Source organism: Myodes glareolus, chromosome 14 (assembly GCF_982192425.1).
Source record: "Myodes glareolus chromosome 14, mMyoGla1.1, whole genome shotgun sequence".
Classification (NCBI taxonomy): domain Eukaryota; kingdom Metazoa; phylum Chordata; class Mammalia; order Rodentia; family Cricetidae; genus Myodes; species Myodes glareolus.
In genome coordinates, this window is record NC_142039.1 from 14,660,538 (window position 1) to 14,686,123 (window position 25,586).

At 40.0% G+C, this 25,586-nt stretch overlaps 1 protein-coding gene across 1 annotated transcript in view; it reads left to right on the forward strand.

Annotated features, from left to right (window-relative positions):
- Window positions 1-25,586, forward strand: part of Itga8 (integrin subunit alpha 8) — a 172,498-nt gene that overhangs the window by 44,744 nt on the left and 102,168 nt on the right. Inside the window, exons 10-13 of the mRNA XM_087896358.1 lie at window positions 315-371; window positions 4,156-4,208; window positions 16,594-16,799; window positions 19,096-19,287. Of these exons, the coding sequence (XP_087752484.1) occupies window positions 315-371; window positions 4,156-4,208; window positions 16,594-16,799; window positions 19,096-19,287 (508 nt within the window). The remainder of the gene's footprint in view (window positions 1-314; window positions 372-4,155; window positions 4,209-16,593; window positions 16,800-19,095; window positions 19,288-25,586) is intronic.

A 25,586-nucleotide genomic window follows, 5' to 3' on the forward strand; every position in this document is an offset into this window, starting at 1 on the left:
TTTATCAGTCCTCATAATAGCATAAGCATAGATATTTGTTTAGAACAAAATGAAGATAAGACAAATTAACTGACCAACATGCTAACTGTTGCCCATATCCTTGCATTTACCTATTTCCCTTTTTAGAATCATAAGCAAGTTCCATTGTCTTTTTCTAAAATTATTCTTGGGGGGCCTACAATTTTGCACCTTCTACAAATGGCTAATCAACTATTACACTTCATAAGAATTTTAAGTGATTTAAGTTTCAATTGTTTAAAAACGGTTTCTCCAATTCTGTGAGCTGATGTATTGTCTTGCTTTTGCAACTTCAGGTCTCCATCATTAACTCCACAGATATGACCTTCATTCAGAATTTTACTGGTGAGCAGGTAAAGACTTTTCAGTTGTTGTTGTCTTGAGAGAGAGCCTCATTCAAACTATCTTGGAATTCACTGTGGAGCCCACATTGGTCTTGAACTTACTGCAGTCTTCCTGCCTCGCCCTCCCAAGTACTGGGATTATGGATGTTCACCACCATATCCAGCCTTAGGGAAAGACATTTTTTTAAATAGTGTTTGATTTTAATGTTTTATATTTTAAATAGACAGATTAATATAGCATTTAGCTTATTGACTAATAATACTAATACTATTTTTAATTCAGTCATAAGTATGCCTTAATCAAGAGTACCAAAGTCTCCAAATATAATGGTGATGATTCCCCAGAATCATTTAATAAGAAATGAATAGAGACAGAGAAAGTAGGATCTTGTTTAAAACTAGGTGCCTCTGCCTTTGATTTGTGTTTTATTAGTATCATGCAAAACAACTAATGTTCATATCATGTAGTCATTCATTCAGGAAATAATGAACACTGGATATAATGGTGCACCTCAATTGACTCAGCTTCAGATAGTGGTTTGAAGAATATGGCATAGAATTATATACTATGGTGGAGGTGGTACAAAGGCTGGAGACCTCTACAGCAGAAATGCCTAAGCAAAGCCAGTGGCAGAGAACACGAAGGCTTTCACACAGGAACTAGTTGGGTTAATCTGACGTTTCTCAGGGATGCAGTTGCTATAAGTAAGCAAGAAATAAGTCAGAACTAAGGGTTCTGGTAAAAGGCATGACACCTACTACAAGCTCTAGTCCAGAATCTTCTAGTTTTAAGGGTTTCCTTTTTTGCCATATCCACTTACAAAATTAAGTGCACATTGTGAAGCTAATACTAGCTACCTGAATTGAGCTCTTTTTATGTCTTTGTGGTGCTGGGGTGGAAACACAGGTTCTTGTACACATTATCAATGGGCTCTATCTGAGATAACCCTAGTTCTTATTTCTTTTGATAGTCTCACTATGTAACTCATACTCCCCTTTCCTCTGCCTCTCATATGCTTGGACTACAAGCATGAACCATCAGGCCCAGCATGAGCTCTGGTCTTTCAAGATATAATAAAGGCAAGCCACAGGGAACCTCTTGGTAGCAGAGAAAGGACTTTATATTTTGTCAGAATAACCCCTTGACCACTATATAATGCATTTAAGACTAAGACTTAATTCAAGTCATGGAAGGAATAGCCCAGAGTCTTTTTTAAAAGAGAGAATTGTTTGTTTATTATTTTAATTTTTCATATATTTTATCATATTTCTTCCCCTCCCTCTTTCCCTAGTTCTCTTCACCTCCTTACCTACCCAACTTCATGCTCTCTCTCTCTCTCTCTCTCTCTCTCTCTCTCTCTCTTGCTGTCTCTCAAAAAAAAGAAGAAAAGAGACAGAAAAGAAAAGAAAAAAGAGAAAATCGAAACAAAACCTTTAAGACTAGGGTCTTAATGAGGTGGCTAAGTACTTACTAGTGATAAGTGACAAACGCAGGTATAGCTGGCATTGAATGCTGGGAATAGCTGGGAATGGCAAAGAGACCATTTGATGTCAATTCCTGAAAGTCCTCAAAGAAGGAGAGAGCTCCCTGTCAATGGTGTGTTTGAATAGGTATGTATGCATGTGTTCGTGTGTGTGTGTGTGTGTGTGTGTGTGTGTGTGTGTGTGTATTGGAGGGATGCTGAAGAGAACAAATCAAAAACCTCCCTTTTAATCCAGAAATTCCTGGAAGAAGACTAACACATGAAGAAATTCAAGTTGGGTTTCTTTCTTCTCCATGTGGATTGTCAAGGACTTCAGGAGGGAAAGAATCACTGGATGCATTTAGTATTTAGGATTCGTAGCTTCCCTCATTGCTAGCCAATAAGTCAGGTTTCTATAGCACAGCAGACTGTAAGGCTCAAAAGCAAAAAGTCACCAGATAATGAGAAGGCAGAACAATCTCATTCTATTGTAAATGGTGTTCAAAGTACCCAAGCTCTCAGAACCTACTTCCCTGTGACAGGAGACCTGCTGCTCCCAGGGCCTACCCTATTGACCAGAGGAGATGAGTCTGGCTTCTGCTTCTCTTCCTCACTATACTCAAAGCCTTTCTCTGAGCCTCAACTTTATATACAGTCCTGAAACACTGTTATCTTGTGTCCCTATACCCTGTCCTTCACGGAGACCCTTTTGTGAAATGTTCAATGGCCTGAATACAGGATGCTACCACCTTCCCAACCAAATATGGTCTGATTCCTATGTTTCTCTTGGTATTGTGACCTGGTGAAATTTTCCACTTTTTTTTTTTTAGGCACTGAAGGTAACCCTTCCCTGTAGATGAGTCATGTCCAGAGAATCAATTAGGAAGGGTTTCAAATAGATAAAAAGAGCTTTTCATACTATGTTGTCAAAATTTGAGGGCTCAGGTACCCATTGCTATAAAATTTTCAAAAAGGAATTCCATTTTTCTCCTGGAACTTTGTTGGGTGGTAGGATAAATGAGGCTGGGGTGAGAGTGAAGGTGGGTGGGTTGGGAAATTTGGAGCAGTCCTTCTGGAGGGATTTTATATCACAATGGGGTACATTCTGGTCCACACATTGCTCAGGCATTGCAGGAAGGAGAAAGCTCGATACAGACTGAAGTCTGTCGTCCTTGGCACATAGTTTCTTGTGGGCTGTATTTTCAGTGAGTTAGTGGATTGTGGGAGGTTAAATCAGCTAAAATATCAGATTTCAGACTAAAGAAACAAAAATGAAACTAGAGTGTTTGGTAAGATGCTTGTGCTGCAAGCAAGAGCATCTGATTTTCTATCTCCTGTACCCATTCGGGGGAGGGGAGCACAATGGTAAAAGCCTATAACTCCACTTCTGGGGAACCAGAGAAAAGAAAATGCTGCCAAGACAGTCTAACCTAATTAGTCAACTCCAGATTTGGTACGGGTCTGTCTCAAAAAATTACAATAAGGAATTAAAGAATACAATAAACAATTAAAAATACAATAAACAATTAAAGAAGACACCCAACTGTTGACATCTGATCTCACCCACATATGTATACACATGGACCTGCATCCACGCATGAACATGTAGACAAACACATACACACACGAAGAACATTGGTAGGATGAAATGATGAGCCAGACTGAAATGAATTATAAAACTACTTAAAAAACAATTCTGAGGGAAACTGTGGGAGATTATTTTATAGCATTTACATTCACTGAAAAGATTTAAGAGTCTTATTAAGTATGATCTCACTATAATTTGATGAATTGTGAATTTCCCTAAAATCAAAATTATTTTGTGATATAATAATATAGAGGCCAAACTAGGTGATGCAATTCCTGCTTAGCTCTTCTACCATTGTACTTACGAGTACCATATGTTCTTTGAGTCTGTGTGTGGAATCTCAGTGTCGGACAGTGCAGCATCTGAAAATGCCCTGAAATCCTCCACACATGGTGGAGTTGAGTTAATTCTACAGAGTTCAGGATGGCTAAACTAAGTTAAAGCAGTAGATAGATATCCCAGAAAATCTGCAAGTGGCAAAGACCTTCCTAACAGCTGTGTCCACCAATTAAAAGGGCCTAATGTATCCAGAGGCTGTGCAAGCAGATGTCAGGGTTATTGTGGAAGGAATTATTCATTAGGTCAGAGGTTAGACTAAATAACTTGAACACTTGGAACAAGTTCAGGGGGTCTATGTATTTAAATGCAAAAATGTACCACAGTGCAAGTCATTTCTCATGAATAATTAAGAGGTGACTATAAACACGGCTTCCTGAACACAGAAATTATTATTGTATTGCAGATGGCATCTTATTTCGGATACACAGTGGTGGTATCAGATGTTAACAATGATGGGTAAGTTTCTCAGCACTTCCTCCCTGCTGTATGTTATGTGCATACATAAAAGATGTTACATATTTCCTTCACAGAACACATCCTTCTGTGCTTCCTGAACATGATAGAGGCCCTCTTGTTTTAACTTCTGGTTCAGGACAAGAGGATGCATCTAATAAAGAACTCTGTCATCTTATTTTATGTCTTGCTGAGATTTTCCACATCTGCCACTTCTAAAAAGAGGACAGTTTTGTTTGGTTTTTCTCTGATATTATTAAACACATAGCCATTGGCCCTTCAAATGCCTTAGCCACAGTTAAGGGCTTGCTCATCTATTTCTCTTTCTGTCTAGAGGTTCTCCCTCCACGTGATATAATCATAAAGATTTTTCACAGTGATGAATTTTTCCTCCGTATGTTGCTCTAGCCAGCATATCAGTAAAGTTCATAGAGAATATGTAATACTTTTATTTTTCAAATCGTGGCAGCAAATTACAGTTGTGCTTGAACTTTACTCCACTGTTGAACTGTGCTTGCAAAAGTAAATGATTGCATACCCCTTGAGAGATAATTTGTCAAAATATTAAACAAAAATCTTGGCCAAGGGTGGCAGTGAATGTGTGTGTCTGTAACATAAGCCTTTTTGAAACTGAATCAGGGATCATGAGTTCAAAGTATACACTAGAGTGTAGAGGGTGGACAAGAGTACATAGCCAGGGAAGGAGGGAGTGCAGGAGGAGGAGGAGGGAGAGAGAGAGAGAGGAAAAGAGAGAGGGAATGAAGAGGGGGAACCTCTAAGTTGAGATGTACTGCTCATCCATGTAACAAATGTGGTTGGAGAATCTCATATGAAAGGCATCATTCTCAGGCACCCAAAGCACTGTACGAGTGAGACAGACGACTCTCTTCTCTCACAGAGATAACATGCTTTTGTACAAAGTAAGTATCTGAAGGATCCTTACTGTATTCCAGGATCAGAGCCAATCATTTTAGATAGATCTTTAATAGGTTTTTTTTCGCTCTCACATTTGCAACACTCGAAATATATTTTGTATATCATGGTGTGGCATGGAATGGAAAACAATCGATTCATTCTGGAAAATGCTTTTACTGCTATCTTATTTTTGGACATACTTTTGTCGTTCACTGTGCATTGGCTGAGTGCTACTCTACCGTGAAAGTCATGTTAGAGCTGGGGAGACAGGAGACATTGCTCCAAATTAGTAAGTCAAGTGAAGAGTCTGTCAGATGGTGGTATCTTCTTCAGAAGAACTAGAAACGAAGATGTCTCCAGTAGACAAGTGAATAAACAAGATATGGTAAATCTAGAAAATAAGGTTTTAGTCTGCATCAAAATATGAGAGCTTTCAAAAAAGAATGAAGAAAGAAAGAAAGAGAGAGAGACAGAAAGAAAGAGAGAGAGAGAGAGGAAGGGAGGAAGGAAGGAAGGAAGGAAGGAAGGAAGGAAGGAAGGAAGGAAGGAAGGAAAAAAGACTCACATTACTAAGTGAAAGAAGCCAAGCTGGAAAAGATATGTAAAAACTGTAAAAACATCAGTTCTTGCTCAAGATCCTAGGAGGTAGGAAGGGATGAACAAGTAGAACACAGAGCACTATCAACCAAAATAAACATATAAGATACAGTCATTGCCTATTCGCTAAACCCCGTAAAGTTAAAAGCAGCATCCCTGAGTTCCGGGTAAACTAAACACTTGGATAATTATTTCTGAATGTTGGTGTATTGTTTAATTAGCGTTCCCCTATAATAGGAGACATGGGGGTAGAGAAGGCGACCTGTCAGAGGGCAACACAGACCTTAGTACTTTCTGCTCCAGTTTACTTTGAATCTAAACCTGATCTATAAAATGAATTCTACTGACTCTTATTTGTAGAGGAAAACAGAGAGGACATATTAGGAAGGACGCTGTTTCGAAGTGAACACATGATAAAAATCTGTGTGAGAAGATAACACCAAGACAGGGCTGTAGCATGAGAACCAAGAAAGCCATAAGTAGAAGGGAGTTCCCTGCCAAACGGCAAGAGTATAAATTCCCAGAGGTGGGAGTTTCTGGAATATTTTAGAAATGGCAAAGGGGCTTGAAGAATGATGAGAACTTGGATTATGAAAGGTATAGATCCCACTATGCTTAATAGACATGACTACATAACATCGCAGGGAGGGGAAAAGGAATCTGCCTCCACGGGTGCCATTCTCCTGTGAACTACAGGGGATTCAAAAGAAGCATCCATTCTCATGGGTGCACTCTGTTCGTCTGGTTAATTTCCAGAGAAGGCAGGACAGTGTTTTGGGAGCAGAAGCAGTTGCAAACTGGGTATATCTTAAAGAACTTGCTGAGCGCTGATTTTTCCCTACAAGCAGTTCATTTTAAATAAAATAATATTCATCTCCAATTGTCTTAGTTGCAAAGAGAAAGATACTTTTAGGGACACTACTCAAGCTTCCCAACCTTATGGGCTATAATTGTTATGAAACCCTCATAGAACTTACTTCAAGAAGAATCTAGATAAAGAAAAACAGGAAAGCCAAACATGGTGGGGCATCCAGATTTAGTGACTCCATTCTATACTGACAGCAATTCCATGGAGACCGGTCAGATGTGCATAGCCATGCTTCTCTCCTGGGCACGCATCTGGCCACAAAGGCTGCCTCCTTATGCACTGGTGGCATTCCATTAGGCCCACCCTTTCTCCAACAGCCTTCTTGCAGGCCACGTGCATATATTCCTGTGACTTTCCCCAGAGTTCACAAGTGTTCTGGAGGACTCTCCTTCCTGGAAATATGCTCAATTTAAACCAGAGCACAACTTTATGACAATATTTACAATACACATTTTTGCTGTGTAAGGAGAAAATGCTTGTGAGAAAGGAGCTTCACTGGTTTCTTGCTGATCAAAACAACTTGCTACTAGCAAACTCAGTAACTGTTCAAGTAGGAACTCTTGTCCTTTACCGGTGGTTTTTTAAATTGCTGTGCAGACTAATTCTTTCCTAACTAATTTATTTCTTCAATTAATAATGTTTTGTACTCCACTAAAGGATGGATTCACGAACACCATACTTTCTCACAGATGAAGGGCCCACAGATTTTCAGTGCACTAATAATTTGCTGTTTTTAATTACTTGGATACTGTGAAATTTAAGGTCCTATCACAAATAAATTTATTCTGGAAGCAAATAGGTTTGATCAAAGGCAGATTCATGAAAGAGCTGGACAACAAAAGTGAAATCTAAGATCACAGTGGTGGTGGTTTATATAGTTTACTCAGAGAGCCAAGAAAATTACTTAGGTAGGTGACGGTGCAAGTTTGGAAGGGCCACACACCCCTTTAACATATACATATTCAGTGTTACTTTCTTACTCTGTGTCTCTGTCTCTGTCTGTTTCTCTCTCTCTCTCTCTCTCTCTCTCTCTCTCTCTCTCTCTCTCTCTCTCTGTGTGTGTGTGTCTGTCTGTCTGTCTGTCTGACTGTCTGTCTCCAGACTTAACTAGACTTTTTCCACACCAAAAGATTACTAGGTACCATTGTGTGTGATACTGATAATGAAGATTGCTTGGAAACACACATGTTCATCTGGTATACAACAAAACAAGGTTCTTACCAAAATCTGTAGTGAGGGGCTGCGGGCAGGCCTGCTTTTCATCCTGCCCGGCTCCCGCACAGCTAGCTTAGCCCCAGAAATAATAATACACAAGTTATATTCATTTAAACACTGCCTGGTCCATTATCTCTAGAGAGTTAGTTACTGACTAACTCTCATATCTTGATATTAACCCATTTCTAATAATCTCGTGGTAGCACCACGAGGTAGTGGCTTACCGGAAAAGATTCAGCATGTCTGACCTGGTGGCTGGCTCCATGGCATCTGCCTCATTGCCCTCTCCCCAGCATTCTGTTCTGTTTACTCCGCCTACCTAATTTTCTGTCCTATCAAAGGGCCAAGACAATCTCTTTATTGACCAATGAAAATAACACAATAGACAGATAACCTTCCTCCATCATTTCCCCTTTTTCTGTTTAAACAAAAAAGAAAGGCTTTCGTTTTAACATAGTAAAATTACATATAACAAAACAGTTATCAAGCAAGAATTACAGTCACAATATTTATAACTATATCTTTATCATAATAATGGAGAACTATAACTATGACTATCCATTCTTCAACTCCATCAAAGACTCCAGAAGGATATATTACCTAAGTAAACAAGAAGTAAGCAACTTCCAAAACTCTAGAAATGACAGAGACATCTTGCTGCCTGGACAGTCACCCAAAGTTCCTCTGTATCGTTGGGGCACCCATCTTCGGCCTTCAGGCCCATAATATCCAGCAGACATTTCCATGAAGCAGGAAATTTCAAAGGCAGTTCAGTCACTATCTGCTGTGTCCTGCAGAATGTCTCGCAGACTCTTTCATGAATCAGGAACCCCGAAAGATCATCTCACCTTTAGGCAAGTTCAGCAGTCCTCTCTCTGCGGGTTCTCTGTGTCCAGTTTATACAACAGTCCAGGCAAGAGCAGTTTCTTGCCCAAAATGGCTAACCAACTCCATAAGGAGCCTCTTCGATGCCCATCTTCTTCTTGAAGTAGATTGGTGCTGCCAGGAGCAGACATGTCTCATTGTCATGAAAAGTCCTAAGTTATTAAAACATTAAATGCCATGTTCTGTAGTCTTTGAAAGATATGAATGTCTATCTGAAATATATCTGTGCACTTCTAGAAAATCAGACTAACATTACTACAAGCTTGACTATTATCGATATTATCCATTAACAACCTATATTTTCTAATTATACATTACATTTTTAAAATGAACTACACAATCACAATACATCAGTCAAGATCAGAAATATATATACATATAACAAAATTGACCTTAAAATCCATACCAATGAAATTATTCATATCTATATCATATCCCCCTTTAAATGTAAAAGAACATTTATAAACAATATTTGGGAATATGGACGTAGTTATTTCTCTCCAAACTTCTTCCTGCTGTATAGGGGCGCAGTTAATCAGGTCTTTCATGGTATAACCTGTCTGCCAGGTTCATCTCAGTCGGCAGTTGAGTGAAGAAATTTTTTGAGGGTGTTCACAGAAACCTTTCAGGAGGGTGTGGTCTATCATACCATATTGGGATAGAAGCAATCCACAGGGTCTCATCCTCTGTGAAAACAAAAGAAGAACCTCCTTTCCAAAGTATCATATCCTTAGATCCAAATTCAGAAGTCAAGGTATTTTGAACATATCTATCTTGGATTAGTTCAGCAGCATTTATAAACAAATATCTTGTTACCAGGCTCCTCTTAAACTCATGACCTTCCTATCTCAGGCTCCTTAGTTCTGGGCTTACAAATATCCATCACCACAGCTAAATATTTTTATTTAGAAAAAAATCTACCAGTACTATGAATGTATGATTCATAGATCACACAGTTGTGCACACACTGGTTGGTGGGAAATATTATCAAGTCTGTCATGGTTTTTGAATGATGATATATACAGACTGACAGAACTAACCTCAGTTTTTGTTTCTTGATGCAGCTCATACTGTGAATTCATATATGTAAACTTTCTTATGAATTTCTAGAATGGAAAATGGAGATAGTAATTTTCATTATATTTGTAGATAAGATAATCTGTTTTAATTTTCATTGTAGTAATTTCACTGTGTAGTATTACTTATCCTTTTCAGAAACTCAGAGAATTAAAATTGAAGCCATGGATATTTCCACACTCATTGTTTATAGCTTGAACAAGACCAAAGGAGACACATTTCAACAGACTTTTAGCCATCAGTGAAATTGACAACATTTTGTAGAGAAACTTTTTGAAAGAAAGTAGCTTTGAATAGTTATAATTTTAAGCTGGATTCAGTCCAAATATTTTTTATTCACATAGGAGAAATTGTTATGAGTAAATTAGGTAGAAAATAAAAAAAAGCATAAAAAGGTTCTAAGTTAGGTTCATTTCACTAGTGTAACCAGCTAACTCGCCTTTGCCGGTGCCTATCACAGTTAGGTTGCCTTAATATCAACTCTGCAACCCACTCTTCTGGATTCCTTTAATAAGAAAATCCACTATAAATATCAATTTAGGCATTAGCATACAAATTTTACTCCTGGAGAAAAAGAAGGGGGTTCCTATGTTAAATTAGCACAATATCTCTCATCTGCAGGAAATATATATTCTGATTCTTCATATTTGATGTTCTCAGTGCATTCTCTCACGCTTTATCACAAATGGTAACTGCAATGTTCTGTTTCATGTGTCACGTGAAGAGGAGATGTTGACCCTTTCATTATACTAGGTCTTCAGAGTCGATGTAGACATAAATAAGAGAGAAAAATGAAACCTATATGCTTCACAGAGGTGTTTAAGTAGAACATACTTAAACTTAAGGCCTTTCCGATAAAATGAAGTTGATACATTATCCTACCTCCACGCAATGCCTTTCCTAAAGAAGTTAAATCTCACTTATACCACCACTAAAGGAAATAGTTTAAGTAAAAACACATCTTTAACATCATTTATTAAAAACTACCTTATTAAAAGCATTTGGACATATTTAAAAATCTTTCTATACATATTCTTTTGGAATATGCATCAGCCTGCCATACACCGTTACTGATCAGATGGTCATCAAAAATCATCTATGCTAGTAAGTACTTCAAATGTTTGAACTTGAATTGAAATGCACAAGTAAAGGATTTGTCCTTATACGGTGGCATACTCTTATAATTTTAATGCTCCAAGGCTGAGTCATGAGGATTATGAATTCAAGGCCAGTATTGGCTACATAGCAAGACCTTATCTTTAAAAGCACAGTTTACTACCTGTCGTCCATAATATCAAAGGCATTTGCCAGCAGGGGCTATAGGTGGTAGAGTGCCGGACCAGTGTGCAGACACTCTGGGTTAGAGTACCGCAAAAAATCAGGCAGGGTAGCATCTGTCTGTAATATTATCAGTTGGGCAGTGGAAACAGAAAAATCAGAAGTTTAAAGTCATCCTAGGCTATATAACAAGTTCAAAACCAGCTTGCACCCTATCTAAAAGAGAAATACATTTGCAGCATACCCCAGCACACACACACACACACACACACACACACTCCTTATCCTCATTATGTATAATGCATTTACTCTGTTTTCTATTATTATATTCAGTTTTTTAAAAATTGTTTCTGGGAACCCATTCAGTCTATTTAATAATCATCTTTTTTGTTGTTTTTGGGTCTGTTTGTTATAAGTTGATTGGCCCATTATCTCAGGCTTCTTATTAACTCTTATAACTTACATTAGCCCATTATTCTTGTCTATATTAGCCACGTGGCTGGGTATCCTTTTTGTTGAGGAGTCACATCTTGCTTGCTCTGTGTCTGGATCGCTACTGCAGACTCCTATTTCATAATCCTCTAATGGGTTGCAAATCAAGATTTTAAAGCATTAGCCTAAACAATCATATGAGCTGTGATTAAATGGCACTATGCATGTAAGATAATATTTATAGCAAGTGAGAAGTAGTCTATGAAGCATATTGTGGCAGCTGAATCTGAGCTGGTAATTGTCTCTTAATTCTATGAGAGCATATGTGTAAACTAAGGATATTTTGAGTATTTTAATAGACATAACTTAAGCATCTAGGAAAATATATTTCTACGAAAATCAACCAATGCTCTCACCACGCTACCTTGTAATTCAAACGCTCCACGAATGCTCCAGTTCCTCGTGATCATTTCCAACTTCTAGAATCCTAGGTTTACAAGAAGAAAAGTATTGGGCCAATTGTGTCGACCCATGTCAGAGCCACCCCCTCAGGAACCAATTAGATAGCTTTGTTCCTTTTTTGTGGATGAAGAATTGTTTCTGTTAGTCTCTGTGATGCGGAACTAGTAACTTTGTGTGTCCTACTTTGAGGCTCCTCACTCACAGTTAGATGATTAACAAATGCATCTTCACATCTATGTGATGGTCACAGAAACACAGCCAGGCAGAGCACCCTGGTACAAGGGCAGGGGCTGAAAGTAAGGCTCCCTGCTCTCTTCTCCAGATGGGGCACAATAAGATGATCTGTTGGCTTTAGTCTTGTTTTTGTGTATGTGGAGGGAGGATTGACATGTATTTGGAGCATCTTAAGTTGGGTGTGAGCATGTAATCCCAGCACTTGGAAGGCTAAGCGGCAGGATTGTGAGTTTCAGGCCAATTTGGGCGATACAGTTAGATACTGCTTAAAAGAAGAAAGAACGAAAGGGATGGAAGGAGAAAGGTGGAATGGAAGGAAGTAGGGAGGGAGAGAGAAAAGTTTGTTTAGGAATCCTTCTTAGGTTTTGGAATCTAAAACAAAAATAAGAGCCAGTCCTGAATTATGTCCCTCTGCCTCCACCTCTTTCTCACTGCGCATGCCGCTGGAAGCCACTCCCAGTGTTTTCCAGTATGTTGTGTCTGCTACTGTGGGTAGCCTGAATTATGTCCCTCCGCCTCCACTTCCTTCTTTTTTTTGTTTCTATTTGTTTGTAGCTCTTGCAGTGTGAGAAAGAAGGAAATTGACTTTGCTTTCTGGACACCAATGATTTCTATTTGCATTGGTATAAAGTAAAAGTATTGGGTCTTCTCCTTGCCAGAGAGCCCAAGTCCTCCATAACACCTGCCATTTGTTAAATGCTACTGTGCAGGGGTGCCAGGGTGGCCAGGAGGGAGCAGGGGGAGATACCTTCAATGGTATTCAGTGAAGCAGTCTCTTTCTGTGTTGTTCACATTTAACAAATACAGCTCCTCACCATTCTACACATGCTTACCGTAGTCCTAGGTCTAAATCTACATCAATATTATTCCAAAATTCCCATTTTTCTCATTTCATCTGGATTCAACTTACTTTTTCAATTGCCTTTTTTTTTTCCTCGAGACAGAGAGACAGAGTTTCTCTGTGTAGCCCTAACTGACCTGGAACTCTCTCTGTAGACCAGGCTGGCCTCAAACTCAGAGTTCCACCTGTCTCTGCCTCCCAAATGCTGGGATTAAAGGCATGCGCCAACACTGCCCAGCTCTTCAACTGATCGGGAAGTACAGCCTTGGCACATCCCTCCCCCCTTTCCTTTCCCCTGCTCTTAGCATCGTGTCCCTGTGTAGTGCGGGTTTCTACAGAGGAGGAAGCATACTGACCGCAGCAGGACCCAGTTCGCAGGGAGATTCACTCTCTGCTATAAGGTCCTATGGCTCTTCCCATGTGTGTGTCTACGTGTATCCATCATTGCCCTGTTAGCCACCTCTTCCTGACCCTTCCACCTACCCTACCCCTGCAATCACTGCTCTTCCTAGTTTCCACGGTTTGGGCTTTTCCTGAATTGTGTCGTCTTTCCAGATTGGCTTCTTTCAATCAGTAGTGTCATTTTCTCCATCTTCCCATGGTTTTGTACTCATTCCTTTCCTTTGTTGATGAATATTCTGCTAGATGATGCAACACAGCTTTTGAGGGCATCTTGGTTGTTTCCTAAGCGTTAGCAGTGATGCTGCCATAATCTGCCTGCGGATTTTCATGTGGGCATTAAATATCAAGTTCACTTGGAAAACTAAAGAGGACTACAAATAGAATGTGAGATCATCATATGTGAGATCATATGTGACCATCCTATGTGTAGCTTTGCAGGACCTGCTAGATTGCTTCCGTGCAGCTGTATTGATTTGCATATTGCCAGAGCCACACTAACTTTCGGCAGTAGCAGCATCTGGAGTTCAGCTGTTCCAAGCAATCTACAGTAGTGCTTCATTATTTAAATTTTTAATTCCTAATGACATGATATGTAACGTCTTCTCATATCTGTGTATCTTCTTTGAGAAGGTTTCTATTCAGATATTTTGCCCAATTTTTATAGGTTTTGGCTTACAGTTCTTATTATATGTTATATAAATATAACATCATAAAATAACGTATGGTGTTACATAATATTACATACAATAACACTAGAATATATAATATTGGTATACATGATTATCTTTCAATTATTGAATTCAAAGAATTGCTAATACATTTTATCTTTCCAATTGAATACACTAGAATGCTCAAGTCACGGAGCTCACCTCAACCACTCAGTGTTCTCTGACTCTGCTCATTGGTACCTTCCTTCACTCTCAACATAGCCATTTGGAACGCTTCCTTCCAGATCCGGTAGATTTCCACATGTCAGTGTCCTTTGTTCCTTCTGAGCACCAGCCTCTCCTCTGTCCATAACCTCAGCACTAATTTGGATCCGAATTTTATTTTTTTCAAGTTGCTTTATTTGTGATTATATGAGTGATAAGTTGAAAGTATATCCTCTTCAAGTTTTGACTTGACCCAATATTCAGCACTGTATTCTTTTGAGATTATTCACTATAGTCTTAAACCTAGCAGGTGTACACGATACACTTTTTCTTTGCTTTAATATGTTTTTATTATTGAAAACAATTTTAATTTTAAAAATAATTTGATCATGTTATTTCCCCTCCCTAGGTTCTTCCAGATCCTGTGCCCTTCCCAAACGACCCTACTTTATGTTCTTTCTCAAAAAAGCAAATACATCAAAAAGAACCCAAACCAAGAAAACAAAATAAAACCACATTTAAAATAAAAACAAACAAACAAAAAACCCCACCAAACTTTAGCCAAACAAAAGCGCACACATAATATGAAACTCATTGTATATTGGTCAACTATATGAGGCCTGTCCTAAAGTGTTTGATATACCCAGCGTCACTTTATTAAAGAAAACTGATTCCCCCTCTTCCAGGAAATATAGGTCAGTTGTTAACCTTTACCCTAGCAGCAAAGCTTGCATTCATTCATTTAAATACATAAGATATAATAAGGTACAATAAAAACCGTCACATCCAAGTTGGACAAGATAGACCAGCAGTAGGAAAACAGTCCTGAGAAATAGATGGTGAACTGCTACTACAGGTAAGCTCCAAATTCAGGGAGAGGTCAGGACAGTGAAGTCAGTACAGTGAATCGGTCACACCACTTAGAGCTTCTGAAAGATTTTGGCTCTAAAGCTGGACATGGTGGTGCACATCTATAACTCCAGTGTTTGGGAGGCTGAGATTGAAAGATCATGAGTTCAAGGCCAGCCTGGGCTACGAAGGAGATTCTGTCAAAAAAGAAAAGATAGAGGAAAAGGAGGGCAGAATGGATGGGGAGAGAAGGGAGAAATAAAGGAAGAAAATAAGAGAAAGAGGGAAGAGGGGGAGAGGGGAAAGAGGAGGGAAGAATAAAAATGCGAAGAGGGAGAGAGAAAGAATAAAGTATATGGCTTTAAATAGCTTCCCACCCCATTCCTTTTTAAAAATTATATTATAATTATGGCATATATTAATATCACTTTAATATATTTATACTAACATACCAAAGCATTGCTATTATCACACTGTATATGATATTAATATACTTGCTGTATTAATAGTTTACTATTAGTAGGAATATCATAGTAATATATAGTTAAATTATGTGACTGAAAGCATTCAGGTAATTAGGTAACTTGGCAAACGTCAACGTTGAGCTGCATAGACACAGGAGTCAAAGGTAAACTTGTAACTTCATACTAGCATGTCTGCCAAGATAGACTTGTCTTCAGACATACTTTAGCAGCGCTCATTCGGAGAGGTCAAAGTATGCATTTTGGTTAGCAGGAGTTTTCTTAACCTTTTTAAAAAAATAAAATCAAATACTTTAGAAGTTTCCTGACAAAAGAGAAAATTCCCTGTCCCGTCCCTTCAGTGATGTCTGCATCTGTGAAGAAGACCCCTCTAGCCACTTTTGTTTCTTATCCACACAGTGGTTAGAACTCATCTCTAAATCCTTAAAAAAAAAATCTTTTATTAGATTCAAGCTATGGCATATACAGAATGACTGCATATCTCATCAGGAATTAAAAAGTTGTGTTCCAGCCAGCATTAATCACTTCTCTGGCCTCTTTTATTTAACCAAAGGAAGGACAGGACAAAAATTATTTGAAATCTTGTGACTTTCAAGAAGTCAGGGTCAGCTCAATAAATTACAGACAAACTCTTGTATCCTCAAACACTAAAACCTACTCAGGTCTGTTTGATAGGTTTGCCATGTGTGCGAAGTTTCTGGAAATGCACTAACAAGCCAGAAAGGATGAAATGTCTGTGGCTTCTCAGTCATTTTTCGCATAGTTGGAAAGTTCAATGTGATAATTTAACAACCTTTCTTTTCTCCAGCATTCTGCTCTGTAGACATAACAAAGCTATGAAAGAAATCCGATGGTTGTAAAATGGCCCTCAGGAAAGGAACCACACCAAAGGAAGAGGACTCATCTGGTTGATTACAAGCACACCAGAAAACCTTGTCTACCAAGGTGACTCACTGTCCCCTCTTTCTGTTCCCTGCAGAATGGATGACATATTGATCGGGGCACCTCTCTTTATGGACCGTGAATTTGAAAGTAATCCTCGAGAAGTAGGGCAGGTCTACCTGTACCTACAAGTGAGTGCCCTCCTCTTCCAAGACCCACAGGTCCTCACCGGCACAGAGACTTTTGGGAGATTCGGTAGCGCTGTGGCCCACTTGGGGGACCTGAACCAAGATGGATACAACGGTAATTAGAGCAATATATGGGACTCGCTTGCATCTTAGGGCCGTGTTACTGTTGCAAGAAGAAGACCATGGCCTCTTAAAAGATTCTTAGTGGTGGGGGCAGTTTATTATTGTTGACCCTTAATAAATTCTGAAAAATCTCAAGACAAATTTAAGTTTGTATGGTTTGATTAATTAAAGTTAAGATATAACATAGAGATTTTTGCCGTGTATGATTTCTCAATGGTGGCTTGAGAGCTATAGAAATTTGCCTATGAATAGAGTGGAGTTAAATACATGTTGGTAAGTTTGCAAATGTATTATTGTATTCTGATGGAGCCATATGGTCAGGCACTCGTGACACATGCCTGTAATCTCAGCATCTGTGAGGCAGAGGCAGGAGGATCTCTGTGAGTTTGAGGTTAAGCCTGATCTACAAGGGTTAGTTCCAGGACAGGCTCCGAAGCTACAGAGAAACAAACCCTGTATCCAAAATCAAACAAAACAAACCAGAAACTATATGGGTTGTTATACAGGCTAATTTTTGGTCAGCAATATCATTGCAAAGGCCCTTTCCATGTTGAAAATATGATAGCATTAAATTCTTATATGGGGCGTATTGTTCTTTAAGTAAGGAATCCATAGATGCTTTTTAAATACTGTCTCAGAAAATACTGAATGCTCACATAAAAATTTGTGAACATTTTCAGGACATGTAGGTGAAGAACCAAGATACAGTGTGTTTATCATTCAAAGAAGAAGCTTTAAGAAGAATTTTCTATACCTAACTAGCATAGGGAGGATCCCATCAGAGGAGTAGTCACAGGCACCAGTACCAAGTGTTTTGGAATTTCTTTGACTAAAGTATTTCTCAGTAAAGAGTAGTTGTTGAACGTCCTATAAATGCACATGTTTAGGTCATGGATACAGTACAGCCCTTGCCTAGCATGTGGGAGGCCCTTGACTCAAGCTCTGGAATTGTAAACCAAGTGCATGTTAAATGCTGTGTTCTGGGAGAATGACAAAGACAATTCTCGAAGTAGCTTGGCTTGCTGCCTCCTAAGACGGCTATCCCCAGCAAGGCATGACGCCGAATTGTGTCAGCCGTCTTTTTCACCCTATTTTCTGCTGTCTTTCCCCTTAAATCAGTTCTGATGCTCTTAAAATTTAAGAGAAGAATCTCTTGGGTTTTGAGCCTTGGTGGTCTGGGGCACAAAACAAGCCAAAGAATGCCAGGCTAGCTGGGCTTAAACTTGGGGACAGCTGGGAAGTCATGGACTTAGCAGGAGTGCGCAAAGTGGTCCTGCCCACCAAGCACATGGCAATGTCTGTATTTGCTATAATGGAGTTGTTAGAGCATTTCTCTTCAGCAGGTCAGTGGAACCGGATTTATAGACCTCCTCATTATGTACAGTGGGCCATTTCACTAACAAATGAGACTCCTCATGTGGCAAACTCATTTGCTACTGTTTGGAAACTTCTTTTTAAACTACACCAGTTTCTATTTAATATTCAGGACTTTCCTGATGACCCATATGGCAGGAGATAAATGTTTTGTATTTGGGTGAGAGCTAGGTAATATGGCTTCTATCTGAGTTTCCTAATACCCTTAATCATAAAATGGGCTTTTGTCTTTGGTTCCTTAGATTAGGGAACTATTAAATAAAGCATTCTGTGAGAATGGAGCTTTTGTTCTTTGAAAGAAGAAATTTCTAAAACGGTAACTTACTTGATCTGCCCCTTCCCTGATACACGGTAAGGCCTGGCTGTACCTTTCAAGGTACAACATTGAGGCCCCATAAAAATAGTGCTCTTCCTTCTCTGCTACTCAGATGGGCTGCCCTCCTTCCATCTCTGGCTACTTCTGGAAGGGGAGGAAGTGCTTTTCCTTTTTAATAGTCACATGCTTGGTTTCTTCGTGACCATAGATTTCAGTATCGATGCTAGCCACAGTGACACAGTGTCTGACCACCCCATCTAAAACAATGCCATCTCTCTCCACTGTATCAGTAATTTTGAAAAAGATGTTCTGTACCATTTACTGCTTTTACTATTTCCTTAATTGTGTCTCTATTCAAAGTGTCCATTACCTTCCTCTGAAACACAGACTTTAGAAACACAGTGCCTTTGCGAATCTCACTACTTTCTACCTGCTGCCTGCAGCACCTCGTGAACTCTCAACAGACACTCATGCTGACAGGAGGCAATGGCGCGTCTCTGTTGCTACAGTACTCCAGAAACCTCTAGAAAATGCAAAAAGCCATTTGGGCCTTATGATTGTATTTAATTATTCTTTAAATTTCCTTTGTTCTCTGTAGACATCGCCATCGGCGTGCCCTTTGCAGGCAAGGACCAAAGAGGTGAAGTGCTCATTTACAACGGCAACCCAAAAGGCTTACACACCAAGCCTTCCCAAGTTCTGCAGGGAATGTGGGACTCACACACCATCCCTTCTGGCTTTGGTTTTTCTCTAAGAGGAGATGCAGACATAGACAAGAATGATTACCCAGGTAAGGGTCACTGTCTTTTCCCACATGAGTTCTTGCTTCCTGGCAAGAGTCCATTCTCTGGAAAATACATTATGCAGAAGCATTTCTCTCATAAAAGACGAAGGTCAAGTTTAACATGGCACAGGTTTTTTGGTATGATTCCAGAGGGACTTTCACAGGCATTTAAGACAAAACAAACAGTCCCTTTATAGTCAAGAGACAATGTTGGAAAGTCAAGATGGCTTTAAAAGCTGCCTTGGACATAAAGCTTGTCAACTGTGCAACCTAAGTTTTCATTGAAACCCCAAAGTAATGTGGTCTCCATTGACATTCGGCTGGCTTCAGACACCTGCCTAAAGCAATTTGTTTTAACCTGTTATTCCCTTTTAAGCTCAGAGTTACCATTAGTCGGTGCATAACCGATTTTTTTTTCTGTAAGTTGCATGTTTTCAGAGTATGTTTTCCAACCAACTCCTGGCCTTTCCAAAGACAGGTTGACTAGTTTAACATAGGGAAAGAAAGAAATGGTTCATGATAGGAAACACAAGCTCTTCTTCATTACCTTTTTCATAATGAGGGTGCATGGCAACCCACACATCACAAGCAGATAATTCATATTTTGCAGAATATAGGTTTGTTTTAAAGGATCAGCTTGGCAATCAGAGCCTTAAACTTTTTGGTTTCATGTCTCATTGGTCACATCTATGTTGGTTTTTTTTATGATGGTCTTAATAAATCTTAGAAATCGTTAATACTTGGTGGACAACTCTGATTATTTATTAAAGCCATTCTTTTTTCTAATTGGTAGTTTTCATCTGTAGGATGTTTTCTGATTTGAGGAAGATGTTCAGTAAGCTGACTAGGCAAATATAGATCCTTGATTTTTAATTATTTAGCTTTGGTCTCTCCTCTGGGATTATGCAAAAAAGATTATATTTTCTTATAGGTTTTCCAGAAACCTTCATAGGACTGGCCGAGCTGTAATAGTGGTCTGAGAGAGGACTGGAACCATACTGTGTGTTAATGTTACCTGTGGCAATGCCAAAGAAGCATTTGTTTCCTTAAGCTATACAATACTAATCAATGATGGTTCATAGTTTGATGGCGTGAGGGTTTCCTACATGTTTTCTAGTTTTAACTGATTAAAAATTCAAGATCCCTCATGTCGTTTCTATTCCAACTATGCCAAGGTGATTAATGAGATCTAATTCTTATGTTGCAATTTCAGATTATTGAGAAAGTTATGGCTTTTTATTATGTCTGCCATAAACATCCTTTCCTCACTGGTAGTAACAGAGAACTTGAAGGGCGGAATGGCTGTACCTTCTACAGGGCAAGGAAGTAGAGGATGTGTCAATCAAACAGTCAGTGTCCTGCTTCCTGTGAAGGCTGAACCAGGGTCAAATGGGGCTAACAGAAAACAACTTTCCCATCAGATTATATTCCTTCCAATGAGTAGGACAGGGGAGGAGGGTGGAGTAAGTTGAGAGTCTTTCCCATGTCTCTCTTCACACACTCTCAGCGAGCAACCAAGACTGGGCTTCATAATACACCTGGATGAGTTGTAGGAGAGTGGGGTTTGGATTGGGGTTCTGAAACTTAGCAAGGATGCTAGGTACTTATTGAACTTACCTATAAAAGCTTAAGACTTGGCATCCATTGGATGCTTTGATTGGCCAACTCTGGGAGATGCTGAGGGGTGCAAGTTTTGAACTCAGCACTCTACTTTTCAAAGCATGCTTCAGAGTCTTTGCTTCACTACAGCAGTGGTGTAGAGTTTTCTCACTTGGCAGGAACCTTCACCCAACCTTCCACACTTCATTTCTCCTCACAAGGACAGCAAGCTAAGCAGCACCTCTCTTTTCCAGATCATTCTTGTGCTGTTGCTACCACTGTAAGGGATGAATGCACCACAGGCTACAGTCTTCTCTAGAAGAATTAAGTGAGGAAGGCACATCTTGTTTTTCACGTACCAGTCCACAATTATTAGAAATTATCTGTGTACTCAAATTAATGTTTTACCAAGTATTGTTGTTGGAGGAGGCCGCTAGTTTGTTCCCTGCTGCTCAGCCCCAAAATAATCACTCAGAAGCTGTATATTTAAATCACTGGTTAGCCTATTAGCTCCAGCTTCTTATTGGCTGGCTCTTGCATCATAATTTATCCCATTTCTATTAATCTGTGTATTGCCACATGGCTGTGGCTTACTGGCAAGGTAGGCGGCTCATGTTTTTCTCCTCTGGCAGCTCCAGAGCGTCATATATATCCTTCAGCCTGGTTATATACTGTTAAGCCATTGGTTGAGAGTAGCTTTTTTATTAACTAATAAAAGCAACACATATACAGAAGAACTTCCCACACCAGAGTATCATTTAAAATACACTAGCACATTAAAAATCAAAGTGTATTAATCTGACTTAGGCAAGAAAAGGAACATTTATATTAAGATTAAAGGACTCTCTCAAGTTGTCCTCTGATATCTACATGTGTGCTAACATACACACACACACACACACACACACACACACACACACATACACATGTAACATGAGGGGGCTGGCTTGTTGGGGTATCTGTCCCACCCGGTACCCCACAGCTGGCAAGCCCCAAAGAAAATCACACAGAGGACTCCATAAGATTATAAACTGATTGGCCCATTAGCTCAGGCTAATTATTAGCTCTTATAACTAATGGTAGCCCATTATTTTTATCTATGTTAGCCACACAGCTCAATACATTTCTCAGCGGGGCAGCTTACATCTTGCCTCTCCAGTAGTCTGGGCAGAACTGCTGAGGGAGCTTCCTGCTTCCCAGAACACTCCTGTTTCTTTGCTCCACCTCTACTTCCTGTCTGGTTTTCCTGCATATACTTTCTGCTTGGCCAATCAGCATTTATTTAAAATATGATTGACAGAATACAGACAATTCTCCTGCACACACACACACACACACACACACACACACACACACACGCTCGCGCGCGCACACATACACATATGCACACACACACACACACACGCACACATACACATATGCACACACACACACACGCATGCACACGGTAATTTTTAAGTGAAAACTATCTCAAGACAACACAGAGACAGGAACTCATCAAGCCCTAGAATGTATTATCACCTCCTCTCTCTTTATTCTCCTCTGCTTTTCCCTCTCTCTTCTCCCCTGCTCTCCTCTCTGTCCTGTCCTCTTTTCTCCTCCCTCCTTTACCATTTTGTCCTCTTCTCCATTTTCTTTTCCTTCCTTCTTCCCTTTCTTTCTTCTGTTTTCCCTCCCCACTGGCATCTCTTCCTCCTCTCATTCTTCTAACTTCCCTCTTCTCTTCACTCTTCCTCTTTCTTTCCCTCCCCCTGTCCCTTTGCTTCCTCTCTTCCCCTCCATTCTCTCCTCCCCTCGCTCCCCTCCACTCCCTCCCCATCCCCTCTTCTTTCCTTCCTTCTCCTCTCCCTGCTCCTTCCCATCCTTTGAATCTCAGACTCCTCTCTCTCCCCCCTTGCTCTCATGTATTCTCTCTCCTCTCCTTCCCTCTCTCCTTATCACTGCCTCTCCCTTATCCTCCTCTCTGGACCTTTCCTCTCCTCCCTTTTCCTTGCTCCCCATTCTCTCTAGATCAAATTTCTCTGTACACAGGCTGAGCTGTTTCTGCTCTCAACTCCAAGGATGACATATTTCACATGAATCCACTTAAAGTCTGCAACTCATCTTAGTCTTCTGGGAAGAACTTAGACAGACGCTGAGACAAAGACAAAATAGACAAGAATTGGCTTATAGGTTATGCAGGCATCCCAGTAAGCATCCAGTATGGCCACCCTACCTAAGTCAATAAAACAAAAATGACTCCCAGAGAACAATAATGATAATAAGAAATGAGAAAAAAAACAATCTAAAGAAAAATATTACTTGAAATGAAACACTGATTTCAAATTCTCAGCCTTGTTTTTAAGTTGGTTATTTTAGTTGAGAGGCTTAGGATAAAGATAATTAAGACACTTTATTCTGTCAAACAGTATGTGTTCAGCTCTGCTATAGGGCTACATTGCATTGTGGCTAGATTGGTTGCTGCCTTCCCAAACTTAAAACTATAGGCAATGCTTACAGCAAAGGACAGGGATTTCTGTAATAGGTGAAGTGAGGCTCATTCTCATTTGGGGACTGCTCCTTGCTGTTCGTAGAGGACCTCTGAGTTGACCTCACGTGAGGGCTGAGTATGAAACAACCATGTAGGGAAGGAAGGGAGGGAAAATACAATGAGAACATATGATTTCCTGAAACAGCGGAGGCATCCAGAGTCACGGACAAATTACAGGGCAGGAGGCAGAAGAGAAGGCATGAGAAGTCGTGTGGGCGCGTCTGCTACAGTGATGGGAAAAAGGCCACACCTGTCTACACTAGCTTCAGTGAGGGAACTGGGTAGATGGGGGGAGGGGACTGGATAATATAAGTTCAGTGGGAGATTGGAGTTTCCTTGATCTTGGTTGTGACAATATGTGTCATAATGACATAAACAGATGAAAAGCATCGTAGTAGGTGAGTAACTGTTATATGCACAGGACAGGGTGGATTTTTGAATGGCTTCCAGTTTACAGACCTTGGCAACTAGCTACGTGACAGTAGCATTCCATTAATTCAGAGAGTAAATACTGAGGAGTTCCTGAGCTACGGCGGAGGTGATGATTTGTAAACATCGTGCACTTGGGATGGCTTTGGTCATCCAGTGGCAATACAGAGTGGAGGTGTGGTGTGTTGGTAGCATGGAGCTTATCCAACTGCAGGCCCAGAAGACATGCACACTGAAGCAGGGGCTTTGTGAGCTGCCAATCCAAGTGGCAATTTAGACACAGTGAGATTCCATATCTGTAAACTGCCATTTGGAGGACTGCTAAAGACCATGAGAACCTTCTTAACCTGCCGAGCATCCATTGCTCAGTTCTACCCAATGAGATGTTCAAGGCATAACAAACAACCTTCACACTATAAAGAAAACCATTTTCTATCTTAGCAATCTCTGTCTCTTCCTCCTCCTATATTGTGGTGTGTGTGTGTGTGTGTGTGTGTGTGTCTGTGTGTCTGTGTGTGTGTGTGTCTGTGTGTGTGTGTGTGTACATGTGTACACATGTGTAGAGGCCAGAGTAAGATGTCATGTGTTTTCCTTCTCTCTCTCTCTCTCTCCCTCCCTCCCTCCCTTCCTCCCTCCCTCCCCCCCCCCCTGCATTATTGCCTCCATGCAGGGTTTCACTGAGCTGGAAGCTGGCTGCTTTCAGTAGGATGGGAGCTCTTAGGATCCATCTGTTTTCAGTTCACAATGCTGAGGTTATAGATGCATATACACTCATATTCAGGTTCTTTCCTTCTTGAGGAATTTGAACTCATATCCTAAGGCTGGGAAAGCAAACATTTCTACCCACCGAGCCATCGCCCCATCCCCCATATCTTGGCTTTCTTGACTTTCTCCAGGAAATTCATAGAATGTAAAATTTTGCAAATTCATGAAATACTTACATTTTGAAAGTGTAGATTTGGGGGAATAGAATAGAATAAAATACACTCATAAAATTTTTAAATGTTGAGTAATGTGCTTGTGCATTTAGAAATATATGTGTATATATATTTATGAGAGAAATAGTGCTAGCTTTTAGAAATTTTATAATCATTTGGTCTTAATTATATGCACTGCCAGAAGAAAATGTGCAGGCCCTGTAGTTTCATAAACAGTCATCGTCAGTCCCTGATTACTTCCAGAACACAAGCTAGTGCCAAAATCAAGACGGATGCTTGTGATACACATACCGATTTCACCCAGTCAAGGAGTAAGCAAGGGCAGAATCCAGAAGGGAATTCCTCCCCTAGGGAAAACAGGGGCACACTTGAGTATTCGCACACAGGCACATTCTTCAAGTCTTCCATTCTAAGCCAATCAGAAATACAAAGACAAATGGATTCGGAATTTTAGATTTGGACCAAGCCAATCCTTGAAGTTGTTACCAATTGGAAAACAACTAAAAAAACGGTGCTTACCAACAGTGGTGACAACTGAAGTTACTGATTGGGTTACTGGGGATTTGATTTTCTGGTTTGGATGAAATGAACACTGCCCCTCACTGAACACCAATAGGCTCAGCAGTATAGCACTGTTGGCTCCAACTGTCTATTGCCTGCTACATAGCCTTTCTGGGTAGCCTGCTGTTAGACCTCCTTGTGACAGAGCAGGACACATGCATTGTCTCAATTTGTAAACTAATGCTCTTGATACAGCTTGACTGCTTTCTTCAGAGAGAAAGGGTAGGCTGACTGTCATATGCTCTAAT